Source organism: Carassius carassius, chromosome 29 (assembly GCF_963082965.1).
Source record: "Carassius carassius chromosome 29, fCarCar2.1, whole genome shotgun sequence".
In the NCBI taxonomy this organism is placed as follows: domain Eukaryota; kingdom Metazoa; phylum Chordata; class Actinopteri; order Cypriniformes; family Cyprinidae; genus Carassius; species Carassius carassius.
Window position 1 is genome coordinate 27,499,121 of NC_081783.1, and position 24,403 is coordinate 27,523,523.

General features: G+C 36.2%; 1 protein-coding gene across 1 annotated transcript; it reads left to right on the top strand.

Moving 5' to 3' along the window:
• Positions 1-2,163: 2,163 nt before the first annotated feature.
• ergic1 (endoplasmic reticulum-golgi intermediate compartment 1) lies at positions 2,164-24,238 on the top strand. Its single transcript, XM_059516479.1, has 10 exons — positions 2,164-2,319; positions 8,525-8,586; positions 10,364-10,436; positions 11,080-11,174; positions 15,428-15,552; positions 15,755-15,859; positions 15,944-16,004; positions 21,465-21,565; positions 22,348-22,470; positions 22,562-24,238. The coding sequence occupies exons 1-10, from the start codon at positions 2,300-2,302 to the stop codon at positions 22,667-22,669; spliced, it is 873 nt and encodes a 290-aa protein (XP_059372462.1). The 5' UTR covers positions 2,164-2,299; the 3' UTR covers positions 22,670-24,238.
• Positions 24,239-24,403: the final 165 nt, after the last annotated feature.

Below are 24,403 nucleotides of genomic sequence, written 5' to 3' on the forward strand. Positions count from 1 at the left end.
TGTCATAGCAGGAAAACAGAATGACCACTGATGCTTTGTGATCCCTCTAATACTGTTTCATCATATTCATATTCACATATTCACTTCTAAAACTTTAATTTGATAATATTTCTTTCAATGTGTCAGCCGCTATACTTTACAAGAAGCATAAATGACATATATAGGTCATGACGTCAGCACTGCATTTCTGAACTTGAGTCAGAACTTGTGTAGGATTTCTGTCCAAATCATTTCTGGAGTTGTCGTACAGAAAAAGCAAGTAGCAGTATTACTGTTAAAAAACTGATGAGTCACCAGAAAAATGCAAGCCACCAAATGAAACTGTAATGCCCCAGGAAGAACATTGTGTACTGCATCAGTTACAAACTAGTTTGCATGCATGAGAATGACGCAGCATTTAATTTGGAAAATGTTAACATAAATGATTATTATTTATATCTAGAATAGTTCCTTGCTATTTTGGATTATTAAAGACTGTTGATGGTAACTCCTGCGTTCTCCTTACTCTGACACAGTAGAAGTGTTACCTTGATAGACACACAAAAAAAGAATGACACTCAATTCATCAAAAGTAAAAATTAAGCACTTTAAATTCGGTGAATTAAATCTTAAGAGCAGGAATGTGAGGTATGTAAAATCATTTCAAAAATATATTTCAGGCATTACTCACATTTGCATGTTTTGATTGTTAGAAAGGGAAGTGAAATAGTGTGACAAATGAGGCATTTCCTTGGTGTAGCAAATAGAATATACCAGTGTCATCACAGACAGATTTACGGACAGAGGTGCCTCTGGGCAACAGTTGTTAGGCCTGGGAAAATACTCTGAATGTCCTTTTGCCTCTTTTCCATAAATCAGTTATAGCAGATTCTGTATTAATATCTGACAAATGAAATTTCTAGAATGCACCCAGAAATGACATAGTGAAACACTGCATGATAAACCACATCATTCAGCTACAACTACTACATAGTTGGGTAAACATACGTACAATGTATACCGAAAAAAAATAAAATCTGTAAGATTTAATTAGTAACTGTTATATCTAAGGATCTTGTAATATCTTGTGTGTGTTTGTTTTTTTACTAGTTCAGCTCTTCAGTATTTCATTGGCTAGAAACTGCTCTTTGTATGTGCAATTTCTATAACATGTTTATAAAATGCATCTAATTACAAAGAAAAATTATTCATTATGTGAAAACTCTGTTGAGAACCCTATGTGTGATTAAAGTTTAGGTAAGATACAGAGCAGTATCACTGGAACACTGTAGTTTATTTCCAGTAACGAATAATGAAACATTCCTGTGTGTAATTTTGGGATAACCCTAACCCTACATTACTTGATACTGATTGTGGTCAGGACTCTGTTCCCATTCTGAAATATACAATTTCTTCTTTTTAAGGCATTGCTTTTGATTTCACCCATGTGTCTATAATCACTGTCATATTGCATGAAACTTGGGTTTCGACTCACATACAATATGTTGTAACAGAACAAGGACGTAAGTTCATATAGTTTTGACATCAATTGCAAAAATAACTTGTATATGTACAGTAGACATGACAATGTAAACTGACTAAGTATCTAAGCTTATTATTGTTAAACAAAGATCAGTTTTCAGACTGTTAAGCAGAATTATTCTCAGATTACACTGGCACAGATACTGGAAGAACAAGACAGAGCCACAGGATTTTTTTTTTTCTTTTTCTTTTTGTAGAAGTAGTTTTAGACTGTTGTACCACATAAACGGAAGCAAAAGCAGCGAAATAAACTTGGACATGAATCACCATAGGCAACGCGTTAAGTTTGCTTGACACAACCGGAAACAGAATTACGATGTTTTTGTAGAAATGGTTTTAGACTGTTGGACATAAACGGAAGCAAAAGCAGCGAAGTAAACTTAAGTTTGCATGCCACAACCGGAAACAGAATTACGATGTTTTTGTAGAAATGGTTTTAGACTGTTGGACATAAACGGAAGCAAAAGCAGCGAAGTAAACTTAAGTTTGCATGCCACAACCGGAAACAGAATTACGATGTTTTTGTAGAAATGGTTTTAGACTGTTGGACATAAACGGAAGCAAAAGCAGCGAAGTAAACTTAAGTTTGCATGCCACAACCGGAAACAGAATTAAACTACTCGCTCCCCTCCGACCAATAGTATTGTGCAAAGCGTCCTAAGTGGATGTCACATCCGGTCTGAACAGCCGGCAGGATTGAAGGAACAATCTGGAGTTTCCCCCTACTTGTATCGTTTATTTTTTATACTTTTGACATTATTTTATTCGTGCAGACACAATGACCTTCGATGTGCGGAGGTGAGTAGAGGTTTGAAGCTAGTTGGTCGTGGTTTTTTTTTTCTTTAGTGGATGAATCAAACACGTCCACCATAGACACAATGGAAGTGTTTCTAAACCTGGTGAGCTATGTTCCCTACCTAATATAGCGTCGGTCATCGCTGTTTAAGCAGCTCATTAGGTTTTAAGAGACCCAGCAATTCCCTAAAACTACAACAGAGCCCAGCATGTATTGTGAAAACACAACCATTTCTTTTTTTGTCTGAATGTTCTGTAATATTGCGTTCTTGATAAATATGAATGAAAAACCGAGCAGGATGCTGTCAACAGCTCTTGGTAAAACTGCATGGAGCAATTAATTTAGCCGCAGATGAAAATTTGTAGATGTGCATGTCACCTTATTTTTAGTAGCATCCTAAAACACAGATAAAAAGTTGTGTTCTAAGCGAGAATTAGGTCAGTTTCGCATAAGACATTTAATTTTGGTGTTGCATAGTCGTCCACTTCTATTAATGGTTGCTTTGCTAAATTCCTGCTCATACTGGTTACACTGCATGGTTATGCAAATAAAAACAGGACCTACAACATGTAGAAATGACATTCATATATCACAGTTCTGTTGCTATCTGGAAACCATGTAAATTTCTATGAAAGAACATATTCATACTGAATCCACACTGAATCAATAAAACATTTCTGTAGATCAGAATGCACACAATACTTGCTTTTACTTGTATTTTTAATGTAATTGTTATTATCCATGACAAAAAAGTTAGTGTTGTGCTATGCGGCTTGCATAGCTGATTATGGAGGACAAACAAGATGAACAATGATTGATTAAATACTGATTTCTAGAAATCTTCTAGAAATTTTGTACTATTCAAGTTTGTGCTGTGTACGTTAAAAAAAAGACTTATTGTATGCTCAAAAACAGTAAAAAAAAAAAAAAACTTGTTTAAACTGAAATTAATTGCAGTGATAAAAAGTAAATCTTCAGCATCATTACCCCAGTATTCAGTGTCACATGATCCTTCAAAATCATTTTAATATGCTGATTTGATGCTCAAAAAACACATTATTATTATCTGTGCTGCTATTATCAGCCATAATGCATTTTTCAGTTTTCTTTGATGAATCGAAAGTTCAAAAGAACAGCTTTTATCTGAAAGCGAAATGTTTTGTGACATTTTAAGTTTCTGTAACTTTTAATTGATTACATGCATCCTTGCAGAATAAAAGTGTTCATTTGTTTACAAAAAAATTGACTGACTCAAAACTTTTGAATGGGTGTGTGTTAAACTGAAGTGTAGGCTAATTTACTAGTTTAACAGTGTTTTTCCCAGAAGCTGTAATGTAATCCAACTTAATGACACAAAGGTATGCAATGCTAATTTCAAATTAGTAAAGTGTAATTAGATGTGAAATATATTATTATATGTTCCCCAAATAAAGTAACAAAAGTACTTTTGCACTGAAAGTTTTGGTCAGGGTAACGTTTAAAAAATCCCCCCCCCCATCTATTTAAATGTTTAGCATCCATCGTTTTTGAATGTGCGTATTTAGGGCTGTGTGTGTTGTGCTATTACATAATACTTATGTGCTTAGGCGTCAACACTACCTTATTTTCTTGTTTCCAATCATGCTTCATTTTAGCTCATCTGTAGATTAATCTGATGCAACCAATGAAAGTGACAAAGAGGCCTGAAATAAAACTATTAGCTCTTTATATAGCAGACGTCACTTCCTCTTTAAAAACACACAGAGAATGAGCTGTTTGCCTGAGAAAGGACTCATAAACCTCCAGCTGTGAGACACACACTTATACCACAGTTCATTTCAGTCAACTGATTTTAATATTATACAACTGGCTTGTATACCTACATCTAATCAAAAAAATCTATAATAATCGATTAACAAAAACAGTTCATGGATGTTTGGTGTGACAACCTTGAGCTGGATAGGGAATTATTGTAAATAATGGCTTAAAATGAAATAATTTTCAACAGTTAATCATTGTGGCTTTTTATCCAGCTAATAAATAATAGAAATAAAGATAATAAATAAATTGTTAATTGCACCAGTGGTTCTCAATTCCAGTCCTCGCCACCCCCTGCTCTGCATATTTTGTACGTCTTTGTTAACACACATGATTCGGATAATCAACTCGTCAGAAGTGAGCTCCGTGCATGAACTGTGCTCCCATTGACATGATCCCTACACCGTGTTCAGTGCTCCCTACTCCCTGAGCAGGGGAAATCTGAAAATTAAAGTTTACTTCACTTTGGAACATTTATTCACGGATTAGCGCTGTGCAACATGGACACATGGACAAATGTGACATCATATACCTCTGTGAATAAATACAGTTTAAATTCATGTCTCGCACACTTCAATGCATATTGAATGGAACATATACGTTCGTTTCGAACTGGAATCATGGCTGAATATCCTGTGATGTTCACTTCTCAGGGCACTAACGCTCGAATAAGACAAACGTCTGAAGCCGTAAGAGAAACATACAAAATGTGCAGAGCAGCGAGGACTGGAATTGAGAACAGATGAATTACTTAAATTTAACAGCACTTGAATGTTTGTACTGTTTGTGTTTACCACACAGGCCATAACTGATCCATCATTCATCGACAGAACAAAAATAATGCATTGTGTATGTGATTGTGATATTGCAAAATGAATCATAATACTGTGTTTGATGTTATGGAGGAGGACATCATTACAGTTTAATGTGTGGATTGGATTCAAATTGAGTTTATTGTATATTTATTGTAAGAGTTGACGTGTGCTGGAAATGTTTTGCTGCAATTTTAACTTTCCATTTAGGAATTCTTAATAATTTTAATTTTCATTGTTAGTTTTTATTTTATGTGTTGGCACAATATATATTTGTCTGTGAAATGCTTTTAGTTAGAATACATTGTAAATATTCTGGTCTTAAGTAACTAAAAATTGCGCAGTATTATTTTCTAAAGATGTTCCTTTGTCGCTGTGATACACTTTTGTGTCTGTTTATATTGGCACATATGAGCCCTTCGGCTTATACTGACGTTTCAGAGCAGATGTGGGTGTTTGTTGCTGTAGTAATTCAGGAAATATCTGACAGATCCAAACACTGAACTCTTCAACAGCCTCAGGAAATGTGGAAATGTGCCTGCTGTTATGCAACGTGTTGGAAATTGTGTCCGTTCTGCCCAATCCACATTTTTGTGTGCGTACTAAAAACACTTATGTGTGTTTTTGCATTTTTTCCTTACATATTGTCTGCTTTACAAGTAAAGAGTGAAAAGGTTTTGCATGCTAGACTTTGCTATTAGCTGTAGTTTGAGTTTAGACTTTTCTGTGCATTTTCAAAATCCCTGTTTTCAGTTGATATCTGTTTTTGAGATAATCCAGCCCGATCTAATGAGAAAATGTAGCTCTTTTACCCGGTGGTTAATTTGTAAAAATTCATACAATGATGTTCAGGATAGTGCATGTACCAGCATTTATTGTCCTTTCTGTGGTATTTGGTCCAGAAAGTCCATTAGCTCTAAATGATTGAGTGAATACATCACAAACAGATTTATATTAAACTATACAGTTAATGAAAGTCCTGTTAGGTTAATTAACTATAGTCATATGAGTATGATTTAAATGTCTAGAAAGTGAGCAGTCTCGTACAGTGGCTCTATAAAGCATTTTAACGCCGAATATGATAAATATATTTATTTATTTATTCATTTTCTTCATTAGACACACAATATCAAATCTACTTTTTGGGCCTATTTTGGTATATTCTTCAGTCTCTCTTACCAAATCGGGTCTTAAACAGTATGAAGACATCAACTGGGGATGTCAGTGGTTTAAGAACAGTGTGTCCTTCTCCTGAGTTTCACACAAAGGGGGTAACCTTCTACATCCTCTAAGCTCTTCTGTCAGAACACAGTGAACTATATGATTCCCGTCGTGGGAGGAGGGGTATAGCAGAGAAACACAGGGCGTTTGGTTTAACAGGAAGTCAGCCCCACTCCCCCTCCAGCATTGCGTCAGCTTGGGTCATTTCACTGCAGCAAATGTTCACAGATGTAAGTGTTTTTGAGGGCAGGCGACGTAAAGGGTTGGACCAGTGTGCTGATGTAGCTGTGAAGGTTTCAAAGCCGAAAAAGGGCAAAAGACTCTGACACAGCCACAGTCTGAGAGCTCCTTAAAAAGTCAGGGATTGGACGCATTCCTAAAGGGTATAATATTACTTATGGACTTATGGAGAGTTTATTTCTCTATTGGTGTCATCTCAAACAAAGATTGTTGTTTCTTTTCTGTTAATAAACATAACTTTGACTATTTGTTGTATAGTAACTCTTCCTTATCTAATAGAATTGCCAATATCATGTATTGCTTCATTGTTCTGTATTTTATTCAAAAAAGGGCCATTAGTTTTTAAAGCATTCTAAGAGCATGGTGTACTTTCGATTACAGGTGCAGATGTTTTTCAGTACAGGGGAAACTGCATATTGCCTGAAGAATTAAGCTTATCAAATAAGTAAGCTGCAAAAAAAATGTGTCTAGACAAATCAAAAATATGTATTTTTATAGTCATATTTCTCTCTCTCTCTCTCAAAAAAAAGGTATTCTTCAAGACTATAAAGAGGTTTTGCTAAATTGGCTTTTAAGACTTGTAGTGTATTTAATCTGTCTATTGCTATAGCAAAGCTTAACAACTCCCTTCTGAACAAACAGCTAAAGCCGGCCTAAGCTGATTGACAGCTTAGACTGGTCTCCCAATCTGGCTTTAAAGTGGGTTGGACACTTTTTTTTTAGCAGGCCAGACTGGTCTTAGCTGGTTTTTAGCAGTTTTTTTTTTACAGAATCAATCAACTGGTTTTAGCTGGATTGGCGTAACAACATGCTAGTAACATCATGCCAGAAACATGCTAACAGTATGCTAGTGACTTGCTAGTCATGCTAGCAACATGCTGGTCACTTGTTAATCATGCTGGAAACATGCTAGTGACATACTAGTAACTTGCTAATCATGCTAATGACATGCTAGTCACTTGTTAGTCATGCTAACAACATGCTAGTCAATTGCTAACCATGTTAGCAACATGTTAGTCACTTGCTAATCATGCTAGAAACATGCCAGAAACATGTTAGCGACTTGCTAATGACATGTTAGTCCCTTGTTTATCATGCTAGCAACATGCTAGTCACTTGTTAACCATGCTTAGTTATAATCATCAAAATTAAAAGAAACAAACATTTGAAATGTATCAGTCTGTGTGTAATGAATAAATATAATATACGTTTCACTTTTAGAATGGAATTAGTGAAATAAATCAACTTTTTGATGATATTCTAATTATATAACCAGCACCTGTGTGTGTGTGTGGGTGTGTGTGCATATATATATATATATATAGAGAGAGAGAGAGAGAGAGAGAGAGAGAGAAAAGAACTATTTCTGCCCCAATTCTCAATTGTCTGAAAAACTGACTTCATTTTATTTATTCAAAATATTGTATTATTCATTTGAAATATCACCTTGATTGTCTCCTAATGGGACTCACTATCATCTTTGTCTTGATTTCCTGAACAAGATATGTTAACATAATTACAACAATATAAATTGTTTTGAGTAGCAAAACGTAATATGAATAAGATGTTTTGTCTTGTTTGGTTTGTAGGAATTTTTCACTTGTTTCAGGCTAGACCTCACTAAAGTTAAGTTAAAGGGGAATCAAATCAAGTGATGGTAATACAGCGAAAACCAAAACAGCTAGTGAATGCATCTCATTTTAAAGATGTCTAACTATTTTGATATTTAGTGTAGCTTGAAGGGCCCTTTTTAAGCAATAGTTTTTAGGTGTGTAGTTTTGAAATAGTTCTTTGTTTGCCTTCCCTCTGGTCTCAGTGATTGATGTGATGTGTATTTAGTCAATGCTGACAGCCTTTGCTCTGAACTCAGCCACACTGTGTTGTATGAAGAAAAATTTGTTGTTGAGGAAGGTTGTGATTGTAAAGCAGGAATGCTGAGGAAGAGGTGTAACTCAAGAAGTGGGGGTCGCTCTTGACTGTTGCGTCTGGACCGGTGTTTCATGGACAGACACCCATAGTTCACATTCCTAAACTCCTCTGTAATCCATAAACTGCACTGGAAACAATGTGCTTTCACATGAACCTTTCCCAGGAGTCTGCAATATTTACCTTTTTCTTCTCTTTCTTTTCCTTCCAGGTTCGATGTCTACAGGAAAGTGCCCAAAGATCTTACCCAGCCCACATATACTGGAGCTTTCAGTGAGTGCCAAAGTTTATAGTTAATTTGCCATCATAGACCTTCATCCACTCCTCAACCAATAGCTTGCTTCATCAGGGACTGATTTTTACAGCCTGATGCTGTTCTGATGCTTTATTTGTGTGCTTCCTTTTTTTGTGTGCTCACATCAGCATTCCTCCTTTGATCCACAATTAAATTTTTCCAAACCAGCTTGCTGAGTCAGATTTAGTTTCCTTACTTCATATGGCTCATCTTTCCCTCATGATTCGGGAGGATGGATGTTTGTAATGCTAGGTGTTGCCGTTTGACTCATGTAGGACTATGTCATTCTACACTCGTTCCTGTGACTCTTTCCATTGTTGTTTCGGCCTCGAGTGATTTACTTAACATTTAATCATGTTTTCAGGAACTTGTGTAGACCAACCCTAATCTTAACCTACATATTTTGTTGCTAAACTGGTTTTGTGATGAATTTCTCACACACCCAGAGTAAATATCTATTGTTTGTAAATTGGGGGGTTCTATTAAAGGGATAGTTCACCCAAAAAATTTAATTATCATCATTTACTCAGTTGTTCTAAACCTGTATATGTTTATTTCTTCTGTTGATCATTAAGGAAGATATTTGAAAGAATGGTTAATCAAAGATATTGAAAATATATATACTATTAAATATCTTCTATTGTGTTCAGCAGAACAAAGAAATTCCTACAGGTTTGGAACAACTTGAGAGTAAGTAAATAGTGAGCTGTCCCTTTAAGATGCATTCAGGATGAACGTCTACTAAAGGAACATTATCTGTTCAATTTTATGGACTTAAAGTTTTTCCTTATAGTTAACAAAATAGTTCCTTATAGTCAACAGAAAAAAAATCAAAAATAGATGAAGATAATCTGTTAATCTGATATTCTTTTTGTCATTTTTAAAGTCTTTCTGTATGAAACCGATGAGCAAAACAAAAATCAATGATCTACAAACATAATGGCATCTGTTTCATTTAATCAACGTTTCTGCCTTTCTGTTGAGTTGACAAAAAGATATAAGCTAAAATCAGTATCAGTGAAGATAGCGTCATTTGTATGATTGAATCCTTCCTGTTTTCAAAGAATATAATGTCATCTGATTTACTCAACTCTTTTTAGAGCTTTTCAGTAGTTATAAATATATGAATACAGTTAACCAAAAGAAAAAGCAATCATTTACACGTAATAATAATATCATCGAAGTGTTAATAATTCTTTCCCGGTATTATCTTCATTAAAGTGGAATAAGTGATATAACCCATATTGAACCCGAATCAGTGAGCTATGTGTCATAGCGACACGCCTTATTGTTTGTGTTAAAGCTAAACATTAGCCAAGTAAACTGGAAAAAAACCAGACTCAAGAGTATGACATGTCAGCCACAAAGTCACATGACCACAGTGTCACTGGAGACCGTCTCTATGTAAATATGCACTAGCTCTGCAGACAGCCTCTCAGTTTGACTCATTTGGTCACATGTTTAACTTGGTAACGATTACGTACTTTTGAACACATTTATTTGCCTGAACATCCTTATGTAATGGCCCTTTGACTTTTAATATATGTTTGACATGTTGTAATCATTTTGCATAGTCAGGCATAATTTAAAGAAATGAAATCACTGCTACCAAAAAGGAAAATTTCTGAAAATGAGTTCCTTTCAGCAAACACTGACTTAAAATGTTACTTTGAAAATATCTTCGTACAGTATTACTCCGGTTTTGTTACACAAACAGCTCACTAATGTTTTCACGACCTTTTCTTATCCCCTCAGTTTCAATATGCTGCTGTGTCTTCATGTTGTTCCTCTTTCTCTCCGAACTGACGGGATTCATCGCTACAGAAATGTACGTATGAATGTTGTTCTCATGAAGACATCAAACATAGTATTAAATAAAAAAAGAAATAAAACATTTAATTCAATGCACACAGACAATGACTTAATAATATACAAGCATGTTATGTTGTATGTCTCTCATTTCTGAATTAAAATTAATTGTCAAATAATTGGTTTATAATCAAAAATGTTTAAGTGGTCCAATAGTCCAAAGATCATAATGATAGGAAAAAAGTCTAGTTTAAAATCTGATGGTATCATAAATACAACCTCAAGAACAGGTCAGGATATTTTTTTATCCAAAATTATATTAGTGTACATTGATTTTAGTGCAGTGAGTAGACCATATGACAATTTTATAATTGGTAAACATTTTCCAGTTTTGTTTAAAATGGTATTTTGGGGTGTTTTTTTGATCAGCAATCAAGATCTGAATGCAATTACACTTTAGTGACGGATTAGTTTCACACAGGACGTAGTCAATTTGTGTTCACCGGGGGAAGTGAGGAAACGAAAATTACACTCTCTGCAGTTTTGTCATTTTACTGTCAGGCTTGCATAATTTTTAGAAGATGACCTTTACAAATGTCTATTGCTTGTCAGTATTTAAAGTTTGCGTTTTCATATTTGTGTGTGTGTGTGTGTGTTTACAGAGTAAATGAACTGTATGTAGATGACCCCGATAAGGACAGTGGGGGGAAGATAGATGTGAGTTTAAACATCAGTTTGCCAAACTTACACTGTGATTGTGAGTATAAACATAAAATACATAAACGCTCTTCTGAATTGTTTTTTTTCCATCCACATGTGTATCACATCATCCTTTGTTGACATGTTATGAGTGTTAACAGTGACATTACTGTTAGTATGGGATCTTAATTCATCTAGCAGAGCTCCTGACGTACATTATGATAGGAAACGATGGTGACCTCCCACACAGTTTACCATCACTGAAAGTCTCAGTTTGAGACATATTGTGTGTGCTTTTTCACAGAAGGATTCGAATAGACCTATCCGTCAGTCAAACCCAATCTTTTGAAACTCACCGGGAAAATGTTTGGTCATACATGAGCAAGTGTATGAGAAAATATAGTTTGCCAAATAATAGTTTGCCAATATAGTTTGCCAAGTGTTTGCCAAATAATACCTGATATGTCATGTTTGCGTAAATGAATCAGTCACATGCCCTATTTAACTAGTGATCAACTATTCTGCAGTAATGCGGTCGATGTACCGGTCTGTCGTGGTGAAGAAAGAGCTGAGCCGCAAGGCAAAACTCTCGATTTACCGGTCAATCTACGTTCCTACTCTCACCTATGGTCATGACCGAAAGGACAAGATCCCGGATACAGGCGGCCAAAATGAGCTTTCTCCGCAGGGTGGCTGGGCGACCCCTTAGAGATAGGGTGAGAAGCTCAGTCACCCGGGAGGAGCTCAGAGTAGAGCCGCTGCTCCTCCACATAGAGAGGGGTCAGCTGAGGTGGCTCGGGCATCTGTTCCGGATGCCTCCTGGACGCCTTCCCGGGAAGGTGTTCTGGGCGCGTCCCACTGGGAGGAGACCCCGGGGAAGACCTAGGACACACTGGAGAGACTATGTCTCCCGGCTGGCCTGGGAACGCCTCGGTGTCCCCCCAGAAGAGCTGGAGGAAGTGTCTAGGGAGAGGGAAGTCTGGGGTTCTCTGCTTAGACTGCTGCCCCCGCGACCCGGCCCCGGATAAGCGGAAGAAGATGGATGGATGGATGGATGGATCAACTATTAAGTCACCATTGGAATTTTGTGACAATAGTTGATCACTAGTTATTTAGATTAAGGCTGGGCAGTGCATCAAATGACTTTGCTAGTGAGATAAAATGAGGAAACATATAACTGAAAACGGTGAAAATCTTCATTATGTCTATTTAGTGAAAAATGTGTTAATTGATTGTATGCAGATTGTTACTGTAGTTTAAATGGATTCAATATGTAAATGTAGACCCTGTATATTCTGTGCTTATTGCACTTCTGGCTAGATGCTAACTGCATTTCGTTGCCTTGTACCTTACATGTGCAATTACAATAAAGTTGAATCTAATCTAAATAGTTATTAAATATTTTGAAGGTTTTGTTTGAATAAACTGCTAAAACTATTGAGATCTTTAGATGCATCACCAAGCACTAATTAGGATCATTGAATGATCGGTCCAGTGATGAGATTTGCGAAGCATAACCAGTATCATTTGCTGTTTTTTGACCAAAAAAAAAAAGTTTAAATTCGTTTGGAAAGTGACTTAAAGTGTTCATAAATGCCAGTACCCTCAGAGGAATTGTGGTCACCTCTGATGTCATTTTCGGGCAGATCCACAAATGTTTGCAAAGACATTTGCAACTGGGTGTTTCACACACATTACACAGAGCCCAAACTATGTTCAGAACAACATCTTGGGCAGTTCTCATTGGTGAGAAATGAGAGGTTATGCCTATTATGGAAGACACATTTTCTTTTAAATGAGGCCCTTCTGACTGAAACCCAAATTTTTCAGATTTTGTTATGAGTCATTGAGTCAAGCCTCTCTGTGATCTCAGTAATGACCTCATTTAATGTACTGTTTTCAAACAACTATTGGAAGTACCAGTAGATGTCAAGTTTTACCTTTTCTGAAGAACGCGGGTGGCTATTTCCTTTGAAAAAGTTGCCTCCATGATGCTAAGGGTGGTTCTTAGAGGACTGATAAACGTAATGTATTCTTGAGAGGTTTCTAAGGTGTTGTGGTTGGTTGCTAGGTGGTTAATGCTGGCCCTCTGAAGTCAGATGTAAGTCTCGCTGAAGTTCTGGCCTCTAAATAGGACTGGTGTTATTACTTCAATGCAAATAAGTGGGCTTTTTAGTTTATTCTCATTTTATTATCTATTATCTTAAAAATAAAGGAGCTTCACGATGCCATAGAAGAACATTTCTGTCTAAATGGTTCCATAAAGATCCTTTAAAATCTGAAGAACCTTTCTGTTTCACAAAAGGTTCTTTGTGTTGAAATAAGTTTCTTCAGTTTACAAAAAAGTAAGAAAGGGATGGTTCTATAAAGAACTTTTGACTGAATGGTTCTTTGTGGCATCAATGTGAAGAACCTTTTAAGTCAAGTCAAGTCACCCTTATCTTTCTATCACTTTTAACTATACAGATTGTGACAAAGCAACCAAACAGCATTAAATAGGAAAATAGTGTGTCCACAGACTGGATCTGGTGGCTACTGTGACCTCGGAATAAGAGAGAAACAGACTAATATTAGCGTAGATGCCATTCTTCTAATGATGTAGCAAGTACATTGGATGTTATGGGAAGTGTTCCTGGTTCCAGTTTATTTAATTAATGCAGGATATTAAAAGTGTATAAGTGTGTAATGTGTAAGCCATGTTAAAGAGATGGGTCTTTAATCTAGATTTAAACTGCAAGAGTGTGTCTGCCTCCCGAACAATGTTAGGTTAGGTTAGAGTTTTGAGAACGCACCAGACATGGAGGAATTTAATGTAACAAGAGCTCATTCAAATACTGAGGTGTTAAACCATTCAGGGCTTTATAAGTAATAAGCAATATTTTAAAATCTATACGATGTTTGATAGGGAGCCAGTGCAGTGTTGACAGGACCTGGCTAATATGGTCATACTTCCTGGTTCTAGTAAGAACTCTTGCTGCTGCATTTTGGACTAGCTGTAGTTTGTTTACTAAGCGTGCAGAACAACCACCCAATAAAGCATTACAATAATCTAACCTTGTGGTCATAAACACATGAATTAACATTTCTGCATTTGACATTGAGAGCATAGGCCGTAATTTAGATATATTTTTGTGATGGAAACAATGCAGTTTTACAAATGCTAGAAATGTGGCTTTCAAAAGAACCTTGATGTGTGCTTTAAGCACCTTTTATTTTTAAGAGTGTACCAGAAGAAATGTCTAATTGGTTAGAATAATGAGAGGAACAATAGTACATGTTGCGAATGAATCCGTAATCATTAAACATTAACATTTGTTCCAAAATAACCGATAATTGATACAAGCTATATGACATGCCACAAGTTATCCTTGGAAAGGATTTTTAACAAAACTTTTTTTTTGAACAAAAGTACTTGTGGACTTTACTTTCCATGTTGTTGCTCTTACCGTGCTAGATTAATTATTTCTAGAGGCATACACATTGTTCCCTTGAAGTAGCAACGTGACTTTCGACACTTGTGTGCTTATGTGGAAAATGAGGATGCTTTTTCCTTCATGTGCTAAGAAAGCGTTGCAAGACTTTGTGTACAGATTGTGCTTAAAAAGGCAATTTAGTGTTTCCATTCACACATTTACTCTATAATGAGTGGAGATTGTATGTTTGAAGTTTAAGGAAGAAAAAAAAAAGATGTAGTCGTTTAAGGCTTTAACTGTCCAAACTAATAAATTACCAGAGCAACGTCAGAAGTTTAGCTCAGTGGAAATAGTCAAACACTGGAAGGAGTTTAATGGAATCATTCCACCATTCATTTTCTGGACGGCCTTTATTTTTTTGTACTTTTGAGAACATGAATAGTAATTATACCTGTCTTCACAAGGGTAAAGAGAGACAGCCTTAAAATAGCATCGGACAACATGACAACATGCTCATATCAGTGCTACGTCACACTACTGAGGTTTTTTATTCCTTAGCTGTGAAAAGTCATATAAACAGTTGTGTAATGATTCTGCTGAACTCATGAACATGTTGCATATGAAGATTTGGGATAGTTCACAAAACAAAAAAAAAAACAAAAAAAAAAAAACAATTACTTTGCCAGTTAGTCTGACAAGCTCCAAAAAACTTCAAGAACAGTTAAGAAAATGATTATGTATTTATTTATTAGGCTATTATTATTATTATTTTTTTTTTATTGTTCTTGAAAAGTGTCTTTTTATACAATGTAACTGAAAATGTTTCAATCTCTGTGTCCTCACCTTTTGTCTGAATGTTTCTATTTTCTGTTGTGTCTATATTTTTGTACATACATAGTGGTGGGTTTGGACATCCAGGATGAGATGGGGCGGCATGAAGTGGGCCACATAGAGAATTCAATGAAAGTGCCTCTAAACAATGATCACGGGTGCCGCTTTGAAGGGGAGTTCAGTATTAATAAAGTAAGAAATGCTTGACGTTAGTTGCATTCTTTTCTGCTCGTTGGGAGTTAAATGTTTCTTCAAGACTAGAAGCTATCGGAAGTATACTTCTGCTATACTTCTGTCTTCAAATGAAAAGCCTTCTGTCAAGTGAAAGGAGATTGTACTATCTGGTGTCTTTGCCTGTATGATGATGGTGTTGCCTTTTTTCTGTTTTCTGTAGGTTCCAGGAAACTTTCATGTGTCTACACACAGTGCGACTGCTCAGCCTCAGAGCCCTGATATGACCCACATCATCCACAAACTCGCCTTTGGGGAGAAGCTACAGGTCGGTAGTCCATATGCAGTCATTAAGAAATATAGAAATGTAAAATAAACATGTAGAAATCATTGTCATACCACGCAATTGCAGGTGCAAAATGTCCAGGGGGCTTTCAATGCATTGGGTGGAGCCAGCAGACTTGAGTCAAATGGTATGTGTCTTTGTGACCTTTCTTCATTTTTTGCCGCTTACACTATAGCGTACATAAGCAAAGGAAATGTAACAAAAGTATTTGTGTGTGTGTGTATATATATATATATATATATATATATATATATATACACACACACACACACAGTGTCCTCCATAAGTATTGGAACAGTAAAGACAAAATTGCTTTCTCTGCTGTGGAGTCAAGACATTTGCAAATATGATTAAAAGATGAATATGCGACAACTACAGAATGTCACATTTTATTATTAGGTCTTTCGATACACATATATGTTTTACCAAATAAAAAGGACAGCACTTTTAGATTTCATCCCACTATTTGATGTGAGCATAAGTATTAGAACAGTTGAATTTAAGGCAGATGTAAAAGATTAAAAGCTAATAATTAGTTGCAGATCCCTTGCATGCAATCAGAGCAATGAGTCTGCAGCCCATAGACCTCACCAGACTCTTGGTCTTATGCTTTGAAAGGCTTTTCCCCAGCCTTTAATGCAGCCAATTCCAACTGTTGCTTGTTTTGGGGAGTTTCTGTCTTTAGTCTCCTCTTCAGTCAGTTAAATTAATGTTCCTGATAAAGTCCTTGACTGAACTGGCAGGGTGTTTTGGGTCATTGTCCTGATCCAATATGAAGTGCTTTCTAATGAGTTTGGTAGCATTTTCTTGAATATTGGTAGCCAAGATGATTTTGTACCCTTCCAAATTCATTCTGCTACTGCCATCATACATTAAGTCATCATTAAAATGAAGAGGTCCTGTTCTAGAGACAGCCATGCATGCCCATGACACCACCTCCACCATGTTTTACAAATGAGGTTGTATGCTTAGGATCATTTACAGTTCCTTTTTTTTTTTTCTTTTGGTTTCCCATCACCTTAGATAAAGGTTCATCTTTGTCTCATCAGTCCATCAACTCTACTGGCTCACATTTGTGAAGAACCTTGCCTTTCTATTTTTGGTGCTGATCAGAGGTTTGCATCTTGCTGTGTAGCTTCTGTAATTCTGTGTCAAATTCTCCTGTGGACTGTAGATTGACAGAGCATCACCCCAGCTTTCTGGAGGTTGTTGGTGATTTAACAGACATGTATTTTAGGGTCCATTTTCACAGCTTTTATGATTTGTCTGTTATCAACTACTGTTGTTTTTCTCAGCCGATCAGGTCGTCGTTGGTTGCTGATGTCGCCGGTAGTTTCCAAACTCTTGATTTCTCCAAGCCCTTTGTTTGTCCTATAGTTCTTATTGACTTCCTCTTTTCTTTTAGCATCCGAATTGCTTGCTTTTCTTTCAGAGTCGGCTTCCTCATCTTCATCCTGGTTTGTGTCGTCATTGAATGCAGACTTAGATTGAAGAAGCAATGGATATAACTGATAAGACACATTCCCTGCTTTTAATATCTGAGGAATTGTATAACGTATTGTATTGTATAATTGTATAATTGTATAATAAATAATATAACGGAACTGCTTCACTGCTTGGCAATATTTGAAAAACTTTTGTCTGCCAAATAAAAGTCATGTGGTGCAATCAAAACATAAAAAAGGAAATGATATCATATAGAAGACCCCTGCAAACTCCCGTGACTGTATAAATGGCAATAAATCTTCTATCTGACAAGGCAGGATTAGAGAGACAATCCGAATACTCAATCTCTTTAAGGTTGAGTGGATTCTAATTGGCTACCAATGTTTTTGATTCATCAGCTGAAAAAAAAAAATTCTGAAAGTGATTCCAACGATATTGATCCTCTGTGCTGTAGTGTGGACTGTGCTATTCTCATAGAAGTAGAATGATAATTATTACCATATAGTTAAAGTTATCATCCTTGGTGTGAACAGACCTTAAAGGGATACTCCACCCCAAAATGAAAATTTTGTCATTAATTACTTAAACCCATGTCGTTCCAAACCTGTAAAAGCTTAAGCTTCATTCACCTTTGGAACACAATTTAAGATATTTCGGATGAAATCGACTTTATTCAATAATTCGTTTCTCTCTACCAAAGCTCCATTTTGGAGGTTATGAGCTGAACGCAGACAGCATACACTCTTGAATAAAGTCATTATTTTTGTTTTCTTTGCATACAAAAAGTATTCTCGTCGCTTCATAACGTTACGGTTGAACCACTGATGGCAGATGGAATATTCTGATGATGTCTTTCATACTTTTCTGGACATTGACAGTGTAATTTACCTGGCACTCAATGGGACAGTAACAAGCCTCATGGGGCAAGTGATTAATAACAAAATTTTCATTTTGGGGTGAAGAATCCCTTTAACTGTAGTACCAAAACATTTATCAAATCTGTTGATTTAGTCCTATACTGACCTGTTTAAAAGAGATGGTCTTCATCCCTCCTGGGGTGGTGCCACTCTTCTCTCTAGAAATATGGCAAATAGTCTTAGTGTTTATACTTGACTAACTGGGGCCCAGGTCAGGAAGCAGACAGACTGGCTAAACCGACCGTCTGCTAGCTGCCTCCCGTCACAGAGGTCAGTTAATTCTCAGCACATAAAGACTTTTTCACCTAGGTATCACACTATAGAGACTGTGTCTGTTCCCCGAACTAGAAAATACAAAAAACGTCCAAACCAAGTTAAGATTAACAATTTAATTGAGGTTCAACAAATAAAAAACAGATGCAATATGGATAAACAAATGTTAAAGCTTGGCTTATTGAATATCAGATCCCTTTCTACGAAAACACTTTTTGTAAATAATATGATAACTGATCATAATATAGATGTACTCTGTTTGACAGAAACCTGGCTAAAACCTGATGATTACATTATTTTAAATGAGTCCACCCCCCAAGATTACTGTTATAAACATGAGCCGCGTCTAAAAGGCAAAGGTGGAGGTGTTGCTTCAATTTATAACAACGTTTTCAGGATTTCTCAGAGAGCAGGCTTCAAGTATAACTCGTTTGAAGTAATGGTGCTTCATATAACATTATCCAAAGAAACAAATGTTAATGATAAATCCCCTGTTATGTTTGTACTGGCTACTGTATACAGGCCACCAGGGCACCATACAGACTTTATTAAAGAGTTTGGTGATTTTACATCCGAGTTAGTTCTGGCTGCAGATAAAGTTTTAATAGTTGGTGATTTTAATATCCATGTTGATAATGAAAAAGATGCATTGGAATCAGCATTTATAGACATTCTGAACTCTATTGGTGTTAGACAACACAAAAGACTGCTTTTTAAGTTATCTTCCTGATGTATCCAAATTCCTTAGCATATCCAAAACCTCAGAACAACTTGATGATGTAACAGAAACTATGGACTCTCTCTTTTCTAGCACTTTAAATAAAGTTGCTCCTTTACGCTTAAGGAAGGTTAAGGAAAACAGTTTGACACCATGGTATAATGAGCATACTCGCACCCTAAAGAGAGCAGCCCAAAAAATGGAGCGCAGCTGGAGGAAAACAAAACTAGAGGTATTTCCTATTGCTTGGCGGGAAAGTAACCTATCCTACAGAAAAGCATTAAAAACTGCTAGATCCGATTACTTTTTTTTCTCTTTTAGAAGAAAACAAACATAACCCCAGGTATTTATTCAATACAGTGGCTAAATTAACGTAAAAAAAGCCTCAACAAGTGTTGACATTTCCCAACACCACAGCAGTAATGACTTTATGAACTACTTTACTTCTAAAATCGATACTATTAGCGATACAATTGCAACCATTCAGCCGTCAGCTACAGTATCACGTCAGACAGTGCACTATAGACCCCCTAAAGGAACAGTTCCACTCATTCTCTACCATAGGAGAGGAAGAATTGTATAAACTTGTTAAATCATCTAAACCAACAACATGTATGTTAGACCCTATACCATCTAAGCTCCTAAAAGAGGTGCTTCCAGAAGTCATAGATCCTCTTCTGACTATTATTAATTCCTCATTGTCATTAGGATATGTCCCCAAAACCTTCAAACTGGCTGTTATTAAGCCTCTCATCAAAAAACCACAACTTGACCCCAAAGAACTAGTTAATTATAGACCAATCTCGAATCTCCCTTTTCTGTCCAAGATACTAGAAAAGGTGGTATCCTCACAATTATATTCCTTCTTAGAGAAAAATGGTATATGTGAGGATTTCCAGTCAGGATTTAGACCATATCATAGTACTGAGACTGCTCTCCTTAGAGTTACAAATGATCTGCTCTTATCATCTGATCGTGGGTGTATCTCTCTATTAGTTTTATTGGATCTTAGTGCTGCGTTTGACACAATTGACCACAACATTCTTTTGCATAGACTTGAACACTTTGTTGGCATTAATGGAAGTGCATTAGCATGGTTTAAATCGTACTTATATGACCACCATCAGTTCCTAGCAGTTCGTAGCATGTATGTATCATAAGGTTTTTGAGGAAAAAAATTCAGGGGTTTTCTCTATATAATGGACTTCAGTGGGGTTCACTGGGTGAAGGTCCAAATTGCAGCTTCAAAGGGCTCTACACGATCCCAGCCGAGGAAGAAGGGTCTTATCTAGTGAAATGATCTTTATTTTGTAGTGTAGCTCTGCAATGTGCATGCGTATTCTGTGCAGTTCCATTCGAAACATTAAGGGTAGGTCGAAAAACTCCCATGTCATTTTCTCATCCAGCTTCAAAATCATCTTACATCGCTGCAGATATACCGACCCAGTGTTTACAAAGTGAACATGCAAAGAAGATCAAATGCCTTTTACAAAAAAAAAAAACACTGTAAAAGCGATGTCGGGTAATTTAAAATGATTTTGAAGTTGGAGGAGAAAATGAACTGGAATGCACAGAGCATAGACCAGACAAGAGTTTGAGGTTAAAAAGTATATAAACTTTTTTTTTTTTTTTTTTTTTTTAAGAAAATGACCAATCGCTAGACAAGACCCTTCTTCCTCGGCTGGGATAAAGTAGAGCCCATTGAAGCTTGCAATTTGGACCTTCAACCCAGTGAGCCCCACTGAAGTCCACTATATAGAGAAAACCCCTGAAATGTTTTCCTCAAAAACCTTAATTTCTTAAGAAAGAAAAACATGAACATCTTGGATGACATGTGGGTAAGAAAACTGAATGAAAATTTTAATTCAGAAGTGAACTTATCCTTTAAGCCATGTTTTTTGAGTATCATACATGTCCTTAGTAGGGGGGACATAACATGCAAATGTAATACTTGAAGTTACTGTAAAAGTTTGTTCAAACCTTTAAGTGTGAGCAGGACTGTTATTGCTGCATAACTGTTTACGCTTGTTATTTTGTGGACTCAATGCTTATAAAAAGTTCAACCGAACACAAGTCACACAGATTGTATTACAAAACCGCACATAAATAGATCATAGTAACAAGAGAAAGAACTACGTCACTCAAATGAAATAAGCCACCATCCTGTTTGTTTATCTGTATCAGTGTATAATAATTTCTGGAGAAATAAAGCTATGTGTTTCTTTTTCTTCAGCTTTAGCATCTCACGATTACATTCTTAAGATCGTCCCTACAGTTTATGAGGACCTGGGAGGGAAGCAGAGATTTTCCTACCAGTACACCGTGGCTAACAAGGTAATCTGAGACACACACAGCCACGTTACTGAGAAATTGCGAGTCTAAATATATGAATGCGCTTTGCTGATTGCTCTTAAATCAGCTTGTAATTACCACAGATACTGAATGAATTGTGTCTGTCTATTATTAAGTACCATCTATCACCTCTAAAGACACTTAGAGGACGTTTGCAGTGACAGCTGGCATTCATTATGTGTGTATGTGAACAGAAGGCCATGTGCTAGGAGTTAATATGTAGTCAGGTTGTTCTTATTCAGAGGGTGTTAAAAGTCCTCAAAGTATGAGTGTAGAGTCAAACCTTCATTCGTGAAATTGATTTCTGAAATCTTATACAATAGTCCTACAAAAGAAAATCTGAATATATACACATAACCTAAAGTATGTTTGCTTAAGAGGGGTGCAACAGTGCTTTTACTATAGGGATTTCTTCAAACAGTTGAATATTTATTTATTAATTCATCCAAAAGTCGTTTTGAACGCACAGAGTTGATCTTTTATTACACATGAAAATGGAATAAGCTCGTTCAGGGACCAATTCTCTCTATAGACTAGTTGCTTATTGGCATGCAAATTACTAGCATTTTAGCATATTAGTCTTATGCTGCATGACTCTATTTTAGATCACTTACAAGCCGATCCCATACCTACACTAAACAACTACCTTACTATTAATAAGCAGCAAATTAGGAGTTTATTCATAGTTAATAGTTAATTAATAGTAAGAATTGGACCCCAAACTAAAGTGTGACCAAAAGTTCAATTGTTGGGTTGTTTTCTAGGAGTATGTGGCATATAGCCATACGGGACGCATCATCCCGGCGATATGGTTTCGCTATGACTTGAGTCCAATCACAGTGAAATACACAGAGAGGAGACAGCCGTTCTATCGCTTCATCACTACTGTGAGTCAGCCTCTGTATGTATAGCTTTCTCTTTCTCTTTCTGTCTCTATCTCTCCCTAATGATATGTATATTGACTCTTGTCTCGATCAGATTTGCGCTATCATCGGCGGGACGTTCACAGTGGCAGGCATCATCGACTCCTGCATATTCACGGCCTCTGAAGCCTGGAAGAAAATCCAGATTGGGAAAATGTCATGAGTACTCATATCTACTTACCATGCCTTTTATTTATCCCAGCCAAACCTCTGCACAACCGTCATTACACCCTGTTATTATGACCCACACTAACTGGAAAACATAGTCGTGCCAGTTCAATTCTCTGTGGGCTCATTTGGTTAGACTGGTTTTCATCTCTAAACATTTAATACAGTGTATTACAGGGATTTCATTTGGGGCATTTAGGTGGTTTCCTTACTTCGCTCTCATATTAATTCACCCATAACTTTCAAAGAACTGATGTGGAAAGAACCTGTCTTGCTCATTGGAAGGACGCCAGGGTTTCCTTGTTTAAATACATATGACTGAGATGTGTACGTGTATATTGTTACATACAAGGTGTAGTGTCACTTTGATCGGTTATAGTGAAAGAGTTTTAATAGAATTCCCCTTAAAGAGAAATAATCATTGAATTAATTCAGTGTGCCTTCATATGAGCTGAGCTTTCTACCTGGTCCTGGTTAAACCTCGTGAAACCTGTCAAAGACCATGTCTTGTTCGATTTTTGGGGTCATATTGTGCCTCAAAATGAAATTTACAAAAATAATATTTTTGCATCGTGATTTCTTCGCATGACAGTTAAACCCATTTCTCCCGATTCATTACATAATAACTATGTATTATTTAAAGTGAGTTTTCTAATCAAGCTAGTGTTTGCCGTTTTCTTTTTTGCCTTTAATATGTGCAGATTTAAATGATTTTACTGTATTTTTACAGTATTCTATTACACTAATGGGAATTATCATTGAGAATTATATCCAGATACATTATGGTAATGACAGTTTGGGGTTAAATGTGTTTAATTATCATGAAAATGTCACAATCCAAATAATTGCAATGTTTCTAAAATCAGATCGATTTCATATTTCTTTTGATTTGGTGGTGGACTGTGAGCTGTACGTATTTCATGAGATGAACCTGAATGTTTTAAAAGAGGTGGATGCTGGTCTTATTTGGGTTTAATTAAGGAATGCTTATTCCCAGATTGTCTTTCTATGTTACATCTTGCACTCTGATGTCATTCTGGTTGTAGACCTGTATTTTATTTTGATTGTTTGATTGAAGGGAAATCATGATTGTCTTCTTTTTTTAACTAAAAGACTCTTGAAGGAAAGTTTTTTGTTTATTTCCGTGTCTGTAAAGGCACTTTGTGGCTTAACTGTACTTTTATTTCAGTCCATAATGTTTAATGGTTAACCTTTTATTGTTTTGAAGATTACGCTGGAAACGTGTTGTTTACGTCTTGTCAAGCGTTCCCTCTGAACACTGCTGTAGCGTTTCCTGTCAGTGTTTTGACCATGCTCTAAGATCTGGTTGTACTGGTAACACAGGATTGTTCCACATGAAAGCAAGCTACATGTCAAACGTGTGATGCGTCGTTGCCACAAGTTGACATGGCAACAGAAGTGTATTTTCACTACATTTAGTGAGAACAGAAACCACAACCTACTTTTCAGCCTTACTTAATCAAATGGACGTCATCATCTGGACTATGCCACTTTATTCTGTCTTTGTTTACCATGGTTAGAATAAACCACAGCAACGGCTGGATTCATGGTTTGTTTGTCTTTTCAAAATTCAGGTTTGTTTTTTTAAGGTGTACCATTATGTTGAAAAGCAATCAAAATAAACATTATGGAGCCATTCAACACAAGTCTTGTTTCTTAAACAGGTTATTAATTAAATGAGTACTTTGAGTTTATTGTCTTTAATATT